The sequence below is a fragment of the Mytilus trossulus genome, chromosome 9, assembly GCF_036588685.1.
Source record: "Mytilus trossulus isolate FHL-02 chromosome 9, PNRI_Mtr1.1.1.hap1, whole genome shotgun sequence".
NCBI lineage: Eukaryota > Metazoa > Mollusca > Bivalvia > Mytilida > Mytilidae > Mytilus > Mytilus trossulus.
In genome coordinates this window covers 27,133,258-27,149,242 of record NC_086381.1, presented here as the reverse complement: position 1 = coordinate 27,149,242, position 15,985 = coordinate 27,133,258, and the positions used below count along the sequence as shown (strand labels likewise).

Genomic DNA, 15,985 nt, shown 5'->3' with positions numbered 1-15,985 from the left:
TATTTAGTTGTTATTTCACAGATATTATTAAATTAATTATACATGTATGTAACTTCACCCCCAATCTCTAAAGTTTGGACACTATGTGGGCATTCATTAAACATGAATGATTGATAGTTGATATATAGATACACTCAAGATCATAAGCAGTTTAGAAATAACTGTTCAAAAACCATTAATTGTAAATTGTATAAATATATACAGTTGCACTGGTACTTGATTATGGTTTGTATGGGGTTTGACTTTACAGCAAGTTGGTGAATGGATGTTTTTATTGTTTTATAAGGTAATAGTTTGCATTAAGAGGCTATCAAATACAGAGCTTTATGTTATGGGTTGGCAAGACTCTGCTCTTGTTTCTAAATGCAAATTGTATAGATAATTAGCTCCAACCCTAGTGACGGCTCACCCTAAAGTGATCAGTCTGTCCAGAACAAATTGTGTCCACTCTTTACCTGGAGAACCATTGTAAATTCATACTATAGAATTGGAAAGTATATCAAAAGGGGTGTTAAAATGTCTACAACTTCGAATTCCAAGGTCAAGATAAAAAACTACCCCATGTCTTATGGTAAAGATACAAATGTTTTACCTTACACTATTTACAGCAGGGCCCACAGATGGCTTGAATCTCAATGATGTCTAGTTTAGGACAATGACCAATGTTATAGTTAAACCAGATATGGTACACCTTATGCTACTGTGACAAAAAAAGCTTACATGGTCAGTTGAGCTTATATCAGTGGTGGATCCAGAACTTTTCATGAGATGCTTCAGTGATTCCATATATAATTAACCAAATTTGTCCCACAAAAAGGGGTGGCTGGACCCCTTCCCTTAAATTGGCCTCTGTATATGGTTAGATCTGTTGACATTGTGGTTGTTTTGAGAGCTACCATGAGACCAGAAGATCTTACATGATTACATTGATCAGTTGACATTGTGGTTGTTTTGAGGCAATCGGAGAAAAAAATCTTCCATGGTCAGTAAAGGTTATATGGTTTGATCTATTGACAATGTGGCTGTTTTAAGGCCACCATGAGACAAGAAAATGTTGCATGGTCAGTTGATGTTACATGATTTGATCTGTTATACATTTGGGTTGTTTTGAGGCTATAATGAGACAAGAAAAGCTAAACATGTTCCAAGTTGAGGTTACATAGTTTGATCTGCTAACATATCTGTTTACATTTGGGTTGTTTTAAGGCTATCATGAGACAAGAAAGGCTAAACATGGTCCAAGTTGAGGTTACATAGTTTGATCTGCTAACATATCTGTTAACATTTGGGTTGTTTTAAGGCTATCATGAGACAAGAAAAGCTAAACATGTTCCAAGTTGAGGTTACATAGTTTGATCTGCTAACATATCTGTTTACATTTGGGTTGTTTTAAGGCTATCATGAGACAAGAAAAGCTTACATGGTCCAAGTTGAGGTTACATAGTTTGATCTGCTAACATATCTGTTTACATTTGGGTTGTTTTAAGGCTATCATGAGACAAGAAAAGCTAAACATGGTCCAAGTTGAGGTTACATAGTTTGATCTGCTAACATATCTGTTTACATTTGGGTTGTTTTAAGGCTATCATGAGACAAGAAAGGCTAAACATGGTCCAAGTTGAGGGTACATAGTTTGATCTGCTAACATATCTGTTAACATTTGGGTTGTTTTAAGGCTATCATGAGACAAGAAAAGCTAAACATGGTCCAAGTTGAGGTTACATAGTTTGATCTGCTAACATATCTGTTAACATTTGGGTTGTTTTGAGGCTATCATGAGACAAGAAAAGCTAAACATGGTCCAAGTTGAGGTTACATAGTTTGATCTGCTAACATATCTGTTTACATTTGGGTTGTTTTAAGGCTATCGTGAGACGAGAAAAGCTAAACATGGTCCAAGTTGAGGGTACATAGTTTGATCTGCTAACATATCTGTTTACATTTGGGTTGTTTTAATGATATCATGAGACGAGGAAAGCTAAACATGGTCCAAGTTGAGGTTACATAGTTTGATCTGCTAACATATCTGTTTACATTTGGGTTGTTTTAAGGCTATCGTGAGACGAGAAAAGCTAAACATGGTCCAAGTTGAGGTTACATAGTTTGATCTGCTAACATATCTGTTTACATTTGGGTTGTTTTAAGGCTATCATGAGACAAGAAAAGCTAAACATGTTCCAAGTTGAGGTTACATAGTTTGATCTGCTAACATATATCTGTTTACATTTGGGTTGTTTTGAGGCTATCATGAGACAAGAAAAGCTAAACATGGTCCAAGTTGAGGTTACATAGTTTGATCTGCTAACATATCTGTTTACATTTGGGTTGTTTTAAGGCTATCATGAGAAGAAAAGCTTACATGGTCAGTTGAGGTTACATAGGATATATCTCTTCAAAAACTTCTTAGTCATAAAAACTTATTCATTTTAAACATTTAAACCTGTCAAAATACTGCAAAAAATTGGGAGCTGACTTTTCACAGTGTTATCAGCTCAGTGGCCATCTTAATCTTCCAAATTGCCAAATAGTTGTCAGGCTCCTTTTAATGAGTTTTTGACCCTGGATGACCTTTTCCAATTTTTGCACTTTTGTCGAATATGAAAAGAAACTACAAACGAAAAAAAAAAAATGTTATGGTAATATTTTTGGGTTGACTAGTCGACAGGTTGACAAGATGACAATATAGTTGAATTGAAGTTATGTTTGACAGTTCGAATAGAATTTATATAGCGTAAAATAGTATTACTGGTGGCTGGTAGACTGCCTGGTAATTTGACGGAGAGAAATTACAACTCTAATAGACCTATACACTTTACGACCTTTCAACTTGTCAAACTGTCAACTTGTCGAATTTATTATCATTGTCGACCTTTCTGGTATTAACCGGTCAACTTGTGAGTCTGTCAAATTATGTATATCTGAACCTTTTTACTCCTCTGATCTTCCGATGGAACTACGGTATCATTTATCCTGCTTGGCCCGGACTTATTGTTCTAAGGTTGACAATTTTTACCAAATATGAAATTTACTGAAACTATAGTTGATAAGAGAGAAACTATAAATAGCAAATATGACCAGTAAATGAGATTGGAAATGGGGAATGTATCAAAGAGACAACAACTCGTCCAAAGAAAACAGTAAACAGCAGAAGGCCACCAATCGGTCTTCAATGCAGCAAGAAATATGTAAAAAGACCAAAATTACATGTCGAATTGCCAGTGGCTGTTGTAGGAGTTGGAGGAGGCACACAGAGATTGTACGCGCCACCCATTTGATCGACAAATCTCAGTTTTTTTATAAAACGAATTTCCCCCTAAAAAATGAATCTAATATCCGTCAATATAGTCAATAATATTGAAATATGCAACCTTTTAAATATTCTTGATCAGCCAGACTAGTTACAAGAGTTTTTGCCTTAAAATATATATTCTCTTACTCCCCCCCCCCCCCCCCCCCCAACATTATAAAAAATACACTTAAACTCAAGTCGAGTGACAAAAATTATCAGGAGCCTAAGATACTTACAGGATGTTTTTTACCCCTTAATCACAATTTTAAACCCCTTTTTAATTATCCGCTTTTTATCTTACAAGTGATAATCAATACACAAAATGATCAGCAAGACAGATCTTGTTTTTTAGTTTATTTCAAAACAAAAGCAATACAGCTTATAGGTATAAAGTTAAAATGTTTGCACATAATCTTTTTGTCATTTTTTTTTTTAAATACGACTGAGTGAAACGGACTCCGAGGTGCCTTCTTATCAATTACAGATATGTTTGTTTAAATAATGACAACTGAGTATTACACAATGTTCGCTTGGATGGCATAATCATGTTTTCTATCAAAATGATTTAAAATCGTTAAATTGTTTGTCGAAATCAATTAGTGTGACTGATTTAAAATCGTTAAATTGTTTGTCTCAATTAATGAGTGTGACTGATTAAAAATAATCACAGCTTACCTATTTTAAATAGATAGTAATTAGTATGGCTTGTGTTTGCTTCTATTGACCACTCATTGCTTTGACAAGAATCATCATGACTCGTTAGGAGTAATCAACTAAGGAGAGTATAAAACAGACAAAATGACAAGAGTAGCTCATTGTCAAAGTGTCTTCAAACTACAAACTACGAGTATACTGTCTAACATGGCTTTTAAACCCAACGCATCCGCAAAGATGTCCTTTAACATTGCAGAATTGTCAAAGAGCAGCAGAGTTTCAGATACCGTCTGTACTGACGCTGTTGTCAACAATATCCACGACCTATATCTACCAAGCAGTAGCCAATCATGTACAGCAGAGATAAACCTTCAACTGAGCTACCCGACTCAATACCAGAGGAATCGATTGGACGACTTATCACATTCTAGTGATACCAGTTTTCACTATACAGACTCTACATCAAGAGATTGTACTTCACCTGGTTCCTGCTCAGACGACTCAGTCAAGTCCGACCAACAACCAAAGAGAGCCAGAACTATCTTTACAAACTCACAACTGATGGAATTAGAACGATACTACAGCAATAGTAAATACCTGCAAATTGAAGACCGCCCAAAGCTCGCAAAGAAACTCAAACTCAGCCAACATAAGATTAAATGGTGGTTCCAGAATCGGAGAATGAAAGAAAAGCGTCACATCAAAAGTACAAGCCTCAACAGTCCACGAGAGTTGTCACAGTTCGTTGGTGTAGGTAAACCTGTTCCCCGAATGCTAACATTGGGGTCCAATGAGAACATTAGTCTGCAGTCATACTCAACATTCCCTATGTTATCGCCGTATATGACTGGACTGTCATCTTTCGCTTATCCTGGTTATGTTCAGCAGTTCTACAGAAGTTAATCACCGAACATTGAAACATTACAGGAAATGTAAAGCTTTTGACAGTATATAATGTGCTTCCAATTTGTATATTTGTGCTTTACTGTTAATGACGTAAATAGACCCAAAATAATTTATTCATATAATGTCTCTTGGTTTTGTTTTTGTTTAGCAATATGAATGGAATTATGGGAGAAAACGAATTATAGTCCGGCGGCTACAAGCATATTTCAGGCGAATTGTGCACATCCTGCTACAAGCATGAAATTTGGCATAGACCTTCCTCAACTATTCCTCTTTTATAAAGAACGCATTTGCATGAGAAGTCCTTTTACCAAAGCAAGTAACTCCGACCCATATATCTCGCATCAATTAAATATTTCGCCTAATTCAGATCTCAATTCAGATCTCAATCATATGGTAAAAACAATAATTACACGAACTCTTGATATCAATGGTAATAACAATGCTTAGGAGTACACACACGACAATCTTGAGTACATGTGTATTTTACATGGTGTGTAGTTTGTAAACGACGAAAATATTTTTGTTTGTTTTTATGGTCGTATAATTACTTAAAAATCATTAAGGAGTCGAAATTATTATTTTGATATTTTCTAATTGGTTGCAAGAATTTAAAAAAAAACTGTTAACAAGAAGTAAAGAAAAAACAAGTGTGAATGTTTTAAAATTCTTTATTGCTTATAGCATAATATGCTCATCGGTAGAAGAACAAATACAAAACATCTAAAATCACATGGCATAATACATAATACAGAGAAGAATATATCAATTATTATTTCTAATTACTCGTGATTAGTGACTGCTTATGTTGGCTTGGACGACATTATCATTAATCAAAAACAATAATTTAAAATCGTTAATATTGATTATTTTCATTATTAGGCGCCAGTAATTAAAACCATTGACCCAGAGTTTTTGTTTGTTTGATTAATTTTGGAATAAAATCAATGATGTTTTAATATATGATTGGCTTGAGTGGTCATCATTTTTGTCCTTTTTAAGAAACCGTTTAAAATTCTTGCCACTGGACGCAAAACAATATAATAATAAGCATTCATAAAATAACATATTTTAATCTCGTGCTTTAGTATACAATGTTTAGATTTCCTTAACCTATAGATTGTGACAGAGATTGATTCCTAAAATTCGCTTCCAATTGATTATAAAGAAATATTTGAGACTGGAATTTTAGCAAAAACAAATTAATTAATCATGATACAAAATAGATGATTTTAAAATATACCGAAATATATACAATTCTTAGGACAAATAGCAAAAACCTATACATACGTCAGAAACACGAGAAAAAAAACCCCGAAAAGTTTGGAGTAGAACCTATTGCACCTGCCCTGTATATTTATATAAATATCTAATAATAAAATAATAAGCATGTGTATTAGTGCACCAGTTTTTCATAAACTGAACAGGTAATTACCATGATGATTATCAGCATAATGTGTGTTTGTGTGTGTTTTAAAGAAATTAGTTGGAGAACTATTTAAGGAATGACTAATATTTTTTTCTGACTATAAAGAAATAACATAAAAAAATTGGTGCACACTGAATAACGCGCGTAGCGGGTTATTTTACAGTGTGCATCCCATTTTTTTATATGTTATTTCGAAAAGACAGAAAAAATATTACAGTCATTTCTTAATAATTTAATTCTAAATTTCATTTGAAACCGTAGAAAACCATGAAAAAACGTTAATGACGTCACGGTTACATGACTAAATTATGTCTGTTGGATGATAACAAAATAACGTCAGCCAATCAGAAGACGCGTTACATCCAAAATTAAATTATATAAGATTGATACAGAAACATATTATAATGGATACTGTATTATCTTATCAATGTTTTAATGTTTTATTTGTGTCAGTTGCAATATGAGTGTAGATGGAAGGAATGAGTAATATTTCTTCGTTTAATGCTCGACAAGGACAGGTAATTAGAAAACGTTTTACAATAAGTTATTGGAGTTTAATGATGCATGCTAAAGAATTTACATATCACCTAGTAATGATCCAAAACGAGAAATCTAATTTGAAAGCTTTTAACCCATGAATCACATGATTCTTTATAGACTTAAACACAGAGGACGTCGTTGTAGATTTCTCCTTTAGTTTATCTTCTTTGGCCTTTTCCTTTTATTACAAATACCATATATAATTCAATAGAACTTTCAAATGAAATGCAGCAATACACTCAATTTCACTGATATAAAAAATTACAAAGATGTTTAAAAGTCTTAGATCTATCAAACTAGGTTTTGCTCATCGTTGAAGGCCGTACGGGGACCTATATTTGTTTATTTCTGTGTCATTTTGGTGTCTTGTGGAGAGTTGTCTCATTGACAATCATACCACATCTTCTTTTTTATAATTTATTCATTCTTTGGTATTATCAGACTGTGTTTGCAAGGAAATACAAATTGTAATTTCACTGAACTTTAATAATTTTGAATGACTGACAGTGATTAAAATCTCCATACACACAGTACGTGATATCAGGGAAGTAAATATTACTTCCATGGTGATATTAACGAATCTTATTCAGTTTGACCAACAGTATTCAACAATATTGAAATAAGAAGATGTGGTATGATTGCCAATGAGACATCTCTTAAAACAGATACAGAATAATTATAGATTATCGTTGATAATCTGTTTATCGTTATTTTACCTATAACGACGTTGTCAATTTCATGCCAATTTCATAAGCAACGCCACGTACCTCCTTAGTTTCAAGCGATGATTTTCCATCTCAAGCTAGTAGCATGATATGAAAAATTATCACAAAAAAAGATCAAAGAAAAAATGCACAAAATAGCGATAACAACTATAATAGGTCACTGCACATCCTTCACCAATGAGCAAAACTCATAACACAGAGTAAGTTATAAAAGGCTATTTCATTTGAAAAACTATTTTTTTGTGTTCTGATAATGTTTAGACTATTGAATACACCTAACATATTGCGGCTATATCTATACTAGAAATCAACATCACAGTTCTACATTTGGAACATTGTTTATATCTATAGTAAACTTATATTTAATTACATGTATGTCAATAGGTCATGCTGAGCATAGAAAGGTCCATCCGAAGTAGGTTAAAAGCAATACTCCTGCTAATCATGTAAGACCAACCATCTTTTCTGATAATTCCCATAACTTTTTTGCGACTCCGTCATCTAACGCTCGTTTTCCTGGCAATGTTTCTGAACATTCCCTGAAAAGGTAAAAAGGAGAGAATAGGTATAAACTTTATTTCAATAATTCATGTTTCCGATGCGACATATATTCAGTAGATTTGAAAAGACTTCAATGTTTATACAATCTAGACGATTTATAGCTCAACGCACACTGTCTGCTGTTGAACACCCTTGGTAACTTCTACATGTTTGTTGTTTATTTTAATCTCTCAGTTGCTATCTAGTTGTCATATACCCTACATCTCCTTTTATCAATTTTAAATAATCCATATGCAATACATATATGCTATGGTTTAAACCATTGCAATGACATATTTCAAAATAGTAAGAAAACAAGAATGTGTCCAAAGTACACGGATGCCCCACTCGCACTATCCTTTTGTATGTTCCATGGACCGTGAAATTGGGTAATTATCTAATTTGGCATTACCATTAGAAAGATTATACTATAGGGAACATATGTACTAAGTTTCAAGTTGATTTGACTTCAATTTCATCAAAAACTACCTTGACCAAAAACTTTAACCTGAAACTTCCACTTTCATTTTCTATGTTCAGTGGACCGTGAAATTGAAGTCAAAAGTCTTATTTGGCTGTAAAATTAGAAAGATCATATCATAAGCAACAAGTGCACTAAGTTTCAAGTTGATTGGACTGCAGCTTCATCAAAAACTACCTTGACCAAAAACTTTAACCTGAACGAACGGACGCACAGACGAACGGACGCACATACGAACGAACGGAGCCACAGACCAGAAAACATGATGCTCCTCTACTATCGTAGGTGGGGCATTATAAATCGTGTACCATAGCACAGTACTTGTATGCTTTGTACTACAAGGTGAACGAATATAATGGTATCTTTACCTGTAGTAATTGCCCGACTCTTTCTCCAATGACTCGTCAACTGCACAGTATATAATTGTGGATATACCTTGCTCACTGTCTTTGAAAAGAGGAAGAACCAAAAAAAGGTCAATTATAGGTCCAGAAAAAAAATGTTGTTGTCGTAAATATTTGGAAATATTTGTTCGTACCACACCTGGATGTAGACTGTATGTTGTTACACCAGTACCTATTGAAAAAATCAATTTCATTAAAGTAATAGAAACCAATCTGTATGTTGTAACACATAATAAAAAAAGTCAGTACAAAAATGATATAAAACGACGAGATCACTGAGACATTACTTAAAATTGAGAATGGAAATGGGGAATGTGTCCAAGAGACAACAACCCGACCATATAAAATACAACAGCACTTCTGAAGGTCACCAACATGTCTGCAATGTAGCGAGAAATTCCCGCATCCGGAGGCGTCCTTCAGCTGGCCCCTAAACAAATATATACTAGTTCAGTGATAATGAACGCCATACTAATTTCCAAATTGTACACAAGAATGCTTATAATTGGCAACTTTGTTAGAGTTGGTGAATGTCTGCGTACTATTTTAATACCTCTAGAAAGAAGGAAACAACTTGTGTCTGGTCTAAAAAGAAGTGTCTACAAAACAACATCCCGTTCGGAAATGTTCTTGGTATTGCAAAAAAGAAAAATAAGGACATGTCGTATGATTGTCACATAGATAACTATATATCTACCAAAATCAAAAGGATTTGGATTTCCACAGTTACAGGGTTCCGTACGACCATCAGCCCTTATATCGTTAAGTAAGCCAAAAGAGCTTTGGATGATAGAATGTTAATAATTTACAAGAAAAACCACAAGGGCCTGATTTATATTAAAAAAAACAATCGAAAAACAATTATGACACACAGCAACAAACAAACAAAAAACACGTAACTTTAGTACAGGTTCCCAGCTTGTTTCATTACATGTCTACCAATATGCCAAATGTTTACTAATATAAACTATTATGGTGTCTTTGGATTATGGATACATAGTGACTATCATTATTATCACAGTTGATTTTTTTCTTCCAAATGTGAACCTGTGTATAACAAATCAACTACATGTACTTAAGTGGACACAAGTACACTTGTTAGTGTATGATGACACATGCAGGACCCGCTACGTTTGTTTGCAGTTTTCCTAAACCAGGAACATGTTCAGTGGTTGTCGTGTGTTGATGCGGTTCAAAAGTGTTTCTCGTTGCAAGGCTTCATGATGAAGGCCGTACGTGCATGTACATACTTTGATACAATGATTCACTTTTTTAAATTGTGACTTGAATGTAGAGTTTTCTAATTGGCATTTATACCAAATCTTCCTATATCTACCTGATGAATTTAAATGACGACAAACATACCTTTTAATCGTTTAGACAACTCTCTAGAGAACAACACATTCGCCAGTTTACTCTGATCGTAACAGGCTCTCGGTTTATAGTTCTTTTCACTGTTCATATCATCAAAGTTTATTCTTCCCTCTGAAACAGGCATAAACTGTATATATTATATATAATTTGATTTAAAATTCCTTTTACAGGCGAAGTGTGCATATTGATGAAAATGGGAGGATTAACAATAAGTCGACCATAGACCTTTATCTCTTGACTCTAGCTTATTTAGTCCAAAAAAGGCAAAAGCCAAACGATATTTACAACTAAGAATAAACCAACACCGTTTTTGGTTTATGTAATTTGTAACAAAACTGCTAGAATTAGAACTCAATTTGAAAAAAAATGCACTACCAACCTTTCCGAAGTTGTACTTATCAATCACTTTTTTTGGTTTGCCACTCTTACACACTATTTAAAAGTCAAGAAACACAAATTTCATGGTTTACTTATGAAAAAATAAGATAAGAATCGTTTGTGAATTTCCCCCTTTGCACACATGATGAATTTAAAAATAAAATACAAAAGAAAGTATCCGAAATCCAAGGTACTCTTTCTTCTCTAAGAAATTGACATCATAGCTCATACCGGTATTACCTATAAAAAACAAATATAATTTGCCCAAAAGATAAATCATCGCGAAAGAGGGCAACATCAATAACGTTCAAATCATTTACAATACTTGATATTTGTTCCATACTATACAAACTTTCATGGGCATTTGACGAAACTGTTACAACACGACTTGGCGCGGATTTCTTCAATAAATCAAGGAGTAAATTAGTCAGTAAGAAGTGACCCAAATGATTGACACCAAACTGCATCTCAAATCCATCTTCAGTTTTCAAGTCATCCGGGCAGTAGAACACACCTGATAAAAAGAAATGAGAAAACAAATATTTTTCGTAAATTGTTTTGTTATAATTTAGGGCGGTAGTTTTCTTAATTTAATATTACTTCATATTTTACATGTCAGGTTATCATACCTCTTTTTTATATACGTCAACGGTCGTTCAAATAAAGATAGCAACTGGGTGATGTATGAATAACACGTCACACATGTGACATACACCAATACGCTCCATATTGTATTCTTGGAATTACGGCTGCTTTCTTAGTAATAATTGTTTCTTTGTATTTTTCCTGATCACGTTTCAACTGTTTTCATATTTGTAAAAATAATTGAACTCTATATCATTCTATTGCAGTTTATTTGATCTTTCTTTATATGAATAAAAAGAAATTAGGAATATAACCGAATAAGATAACAGCATACAACACGCAACAATACAAAAAAAGTCAGTAAAAAGTTAAATAACAAAAATACCGAACTCCGAGGAAAATTCCAAATGGAAAGTCCGTAATCAAATGACAAAATCAAAGGCTTAACCTTATCAAACGAATAGATAACTTACTGATCTGGTATAGGCATTTTCTAACGTAGACAATAGTGGATTAAACATGGGTTTATAGCTATCTAAACCTCTCGATTGGATGGCAGTCGCATCAAATCACAAAAAAGGTCAATAAACAGTATGTTTAAGATCTAAAATACCTTGGAATAATTGTAAACAGATTTAACAGAGATTACCAAAGATCAGACATGAACACCAAATGATATAACTTGAATACATATTACGATGTATATATCATTTTTTTGTGTCATTAAATGAGTTCATTATGTTCCGGTCAATCAGTCTTTTTGTTGTTGGGATGTACAAATACCCGGCCACGTCCACTCGGTGTTAGATGTTGATTTATATCCATCTGTTGAGCGACGCACTCTTCAACTGTTCTTAATATTTCGTTCTTATGTTTTACTGCTATACCATTTTCCCAGGTAAAGGGAGTTTTGGGATCCAACTAACATGTTTTACTCCCCCACATTCTGTATGTATGTATGTATGTATGTATGTATGTATGTATGTATGTATGTATGAGTCTGTCATAAGTCAGGAGTCTGTAATTCAGTGGTTGTCATTTGTTGCTGTGTTACATCCCCCCTGTTCATTTATATGTACATACATTAGGCCTTTAGTTTTCTCGTTTGAATTGTTTTTAATTTTTCGTTCTTGGCCATTATAGTTGAGAATGCGGTATGGACTTTGCTCGTTGTTGTAGGCCATACGGTTACCTATAGCTGTTAATTTCTGTGTCATTTGGTCTCATTGACAATCATTCCACCTTTTCCTTTTTATATTTACTTAACTTTCAGTTAAATCAAATATTGGTAGGAGTATACTGACCAGCATTGTTTATCAGTATGTCCAGTCGCTCCTCATTCTGATTGATGTCTTTAGCAAATTGTCTAATTGACCTAAGTGAGGCCAAGTCTAGATGTTTAACACCAATCTTAGCATATCGTATCTGTCTTTTTATCTCATTAACAACCTTGTTGGTTTTCTCCAAGTTTCGACAGGCTAATATCACTTTTGCACCTACAAAATATATAGTAATGCAGGTTTGAATACATTACTTTTATCAACAAAACAAAAGCACAATATTGGATTACTTTATCAGTATAAATATCATTTCAAGTCACTATTTACATTTAAAATTTAACCAGTATTACATCTGTATAGAACTAACAGAAAGGTAGAACAACGAACTTTATATTTCTTATATGACCATAATTAGAAAGCATTTCTAACTCTTTTCGGTGTCATTTATAGCTAACTCTAATATGAATTATGGGCTTTGCTCATTGTTGAAGACTGTAAGGTAACATATAGTTATTAATTTCTGTGGCAATCATATCACATCTACTTTTTTATAATACATTATTCACAAGATAAATTGTATTTTCTACTACACGTATTTTCAATAAATGACCAGCAATAATATGAGACGTGTGTCTTGAGACTTTTAGACACGAACACAAATAGATATAAAAAGACACCTTACCTGACACAGCAGTGTAACATCACAACATATATACATGTATTCAAAAACTGATGTGTATGATAATAAATTTGAAAGGGAAAAACAATGCCCTGCCCTCTAGCACTTATGACTTAGTACAATTTACCTCTTTTTGCTAGGTTCTTTGCCACCTCTTTACCTATTCCTGAACTAGCGCCCGTAATAATCACTGTCTTGTCATCTAGTCGTGCTTTCCCGGTATACCTTGTTCCATATAAATACTGCCGTAGAAGTAGGAAACCAATAACTGCCAAGAAAGTTCAGTTTAGATCATCTATTTTAATGTTTCTAAATTCAATTTTATCATTTCCATTAAAATGAATGTGTATATTCCTCTAATACCGAGTCTTTAGGTTTTTGCAATCATTTTCACTGACTTTGATTTATATCAAATTAAAGATCATGCATCTAAGACTAGAATATCGATCAGTAGACATCAAACATCTTATGAATGTAGTGTAGTCGTCATAACAGTATGAGAAAATAAAAACCACGAGCTTGTGCAATGCCAAAATATAGGTATCGACTGATTGGTGGACATTGCATGAAAATATGTACTAAGTATATAACTATAATATTTATTTTGGTTTTAATTTAAGGGAAAAAAATCAATATTTATGCCAAAAAGCACAATAGTCAAAGATCTAAATACAGTGTTGAATTTGTGACTTTAGATAATAAGTTTATTTAACTTTACATCAATAGCACTTGGATCGTATACAAAGTTATAGGTTCAGTAAACAACATCACCGTAAACGTTAGAATGTCCTCTCCGGTTTGGTATAAGTTTTCTTTTTCCGACTCAAATCTTTATAGAAGCATTCAGTAAAGGCTTTATGCAATTTTTGTGTAATTGCATTACAAGAAGATCGCTCAAAGTGATCAAACACGCATGCGGCTTCTGTTGTTATTTTTTTCTCTTAGTGTTACTGAACCTTTTGACACATATTGTATACATAAACTTTTTAGATATATTGAAATTTGTTTCCTTTTCAACCCATTAATCTCAAAATTTTGTCATGACGTATTGAAATTCGTTCCCTTTCAACGCATTGATCTCACAATCTTGTCCTGAATAGAAAACGCAAAAAATGTTTTTAATGACAATGCCAAAAGAAGAATCAAAAACCGAAAATTTTCTTCATTATCTTGACCAGGTATAAGTTTGGAAATAAATCGATATGTAAGAGACATCCGGACATAAAGCAATTCAATTACTGTAATAAGACAAAAACTAAATTAATTGGTAGTATGAAATATTTAATTTACATAAACCATTATTATAACTATAAAAATGTTGTAGGTTTTGTATTTTTTCCGCTTATCATGTTAATGTTGCTTGATAAGATGTCATTACCAAATTAACAGTTGATATATTCCTATTAGTATTTGTGGTTTATATACGAGTGACATTTGAGAGCATTTTTTTATTTGACATTGGTTGACGTTGCATTTAGTTTTTTCAATTTTCATCGGAATAAGTGCCAGCTTGGTAAGCTTGATAATGTTAAAGATGGTTTCTATTTGACAATACCTTCTACCTTTTATATTCTATTGGTATGTTTAACTGTCATTAAAATTCTTTTTGTTTTCTGGAAATTTTGATACTGCGAACATAATTCAGTTGTTCTCGAAAGGAGGGTAATATTTTCTGAGTTTGGTCAGCGGTATACAATTTTGCACACAAGGTATCTCCAGTCAATGTTTTTCCTACGGCGCCATATAGGTGCTTACACCTACGTCATTTCATCTCAGTTTCTTAAGCAATCATATAACAACTTATTTCATTTAGAATTTCAATTTTAGTCTAATGGTTACGATTCAAGCAAAATGAACAAATAAAGTGTCTAAACCCAATGTTGAAACAGACGTTTTAAATGTGTTGCATGGTCTGACACACAAATGAATAGATTACTTTGTCATATTTGTTTGACCTTCCCTTTTCCTATTTTGGAAAAAAACCGACTGTGCAAGTTGACCATTTCAATGATCTATAGTAACAGAAGTATTTGTAAAATCCAATTATGGAATCATCGCTGAGACAGAACTTATTGTTGGCTCCTGTGTTTGTCAAATTATAAATTGACAACATATAACAATTTTAGATCTCCCCTGACCTAAGACGGAACCCATTGCATATCAAATCTTTCTATTATTGTAATGTTTAATCGTGTTTTAAGTCGGATTTGTATGATGATAGTTGATACGACAAATATTGTACAATATACAAATATATATGTTGTTGTCAATATATATCCGGCTCATGCATATCACGTTCACATTTGTACAACATATAACATATATACCATCTATCAATTATTGAATTAAAAAAAAATCAGTTTTCAATTTAATTTAAAGATCAATTTCCTGCTTATTACTTGAATAACAACGTCAAGTGTGTTTTAAATCAACTTATTTATAAACAGCCTTGACTTTACAAAAAATAGCAAAATACTACACATTAAAAAGGAAATTAAAATACAGTATGTTAATTTTTTTCTCAGTTTTTCAAAGGTGTAAAGTTTAATAAAGAAAATGCAAACTTGGTAAGCATATTAGAGAAATGATATGCTAGTCTACTTACAAAATCCAAAGAACATGTAGAAGACGAATTTATTTTCATTAATTACATCCTGAATTACACCAAAGACACTCATTGTGAACTACTCAAGTCTTATTTCGCTTGCTAGCGGTATTTTA

General features: G+C 33.0%; 2 protein-coding genes across 2 annotated transcripts; one reads left to right on the top strand and one right to left on the bottom strand.

Annotated features, from left to right (window-relative positions):
- Positions 1-4,082: 4,082 nt before the first annotated feature.
- LOC134684434 (homeobox protein ceh-30-like) lies at positions 4,083-4,846 on the top strand. Its single transcript, XM_063543719.1, has one exon. The coding sequence runs from the start codon at positions 4,088-4,090 to the stop codon at positions 4,844-4,846; it is 759 nt and encodes a 252-aa protein (XP_063399789.1). The 5' UTR covers positions 4,083-4,087.
- A 675-nt stretch (positions 4,847-5,521) lies between these two features.
- LOC134685394 (retinol dehydrogenase 14-like) lies at positions 5,522-15,985 on the bottom strand. The gene is made up of 7 exons (XM_063545115.1): positions 15,870-15,985; positions 13,392-13,532; positions 12,610-12,801; positions 11,073-11,234; positions 10,334-10,453; positions 8,933-9,140; positions 5,522-8,082 (listed from the first exon to the last, which is right to left on the bottom strand). The coding sequence occupies exons 1-7, from the start codon at positions 15,940-15,942 to the stop codon at positions 7,986-7,988; spliced, it is 993 nt and encodes a 330-aa protein (XP_063401185.1). The 5' UTR covers positions 15,943-15,985; the 3' UTR covers positions 5,522-7,985.

What these genes read in the sequence shown, in the direction of transcription:
- LOC134684434 (XM_063543719.1), top strand. Translation starts at nt 4,088, where the DNA reads ATGACAAGAGTAGCTCATTGTCAAAGTGTCTTCAAACTACAAACTACG.
- LOC134685394 (XM_063545115.1), bottom strand. Translation starts at nt 15,942, where the DNA reads ATGAGTGTCTTTGGTGTAATTCAGGATGTAATTAATGAAAATAAATTC. An exon ending in AAAGAACCTAGCAAAAAGAG is followed by an intron (nt 12,802 to 13,391) that starts GTAAATTGTACT and finishes TATATTTTGTAG; the next exon opens with GTGCAAAAGTGATATTAGCC. An exon ending in GTTGTCTAAACGATTAAAAG is followed by an intron (nt 9,141 to 10,333) that starts GTATGTTTGTCG and finishes TTTTTTCAATAG; the next exon opens with GTACTGGTGTAACAACATAC.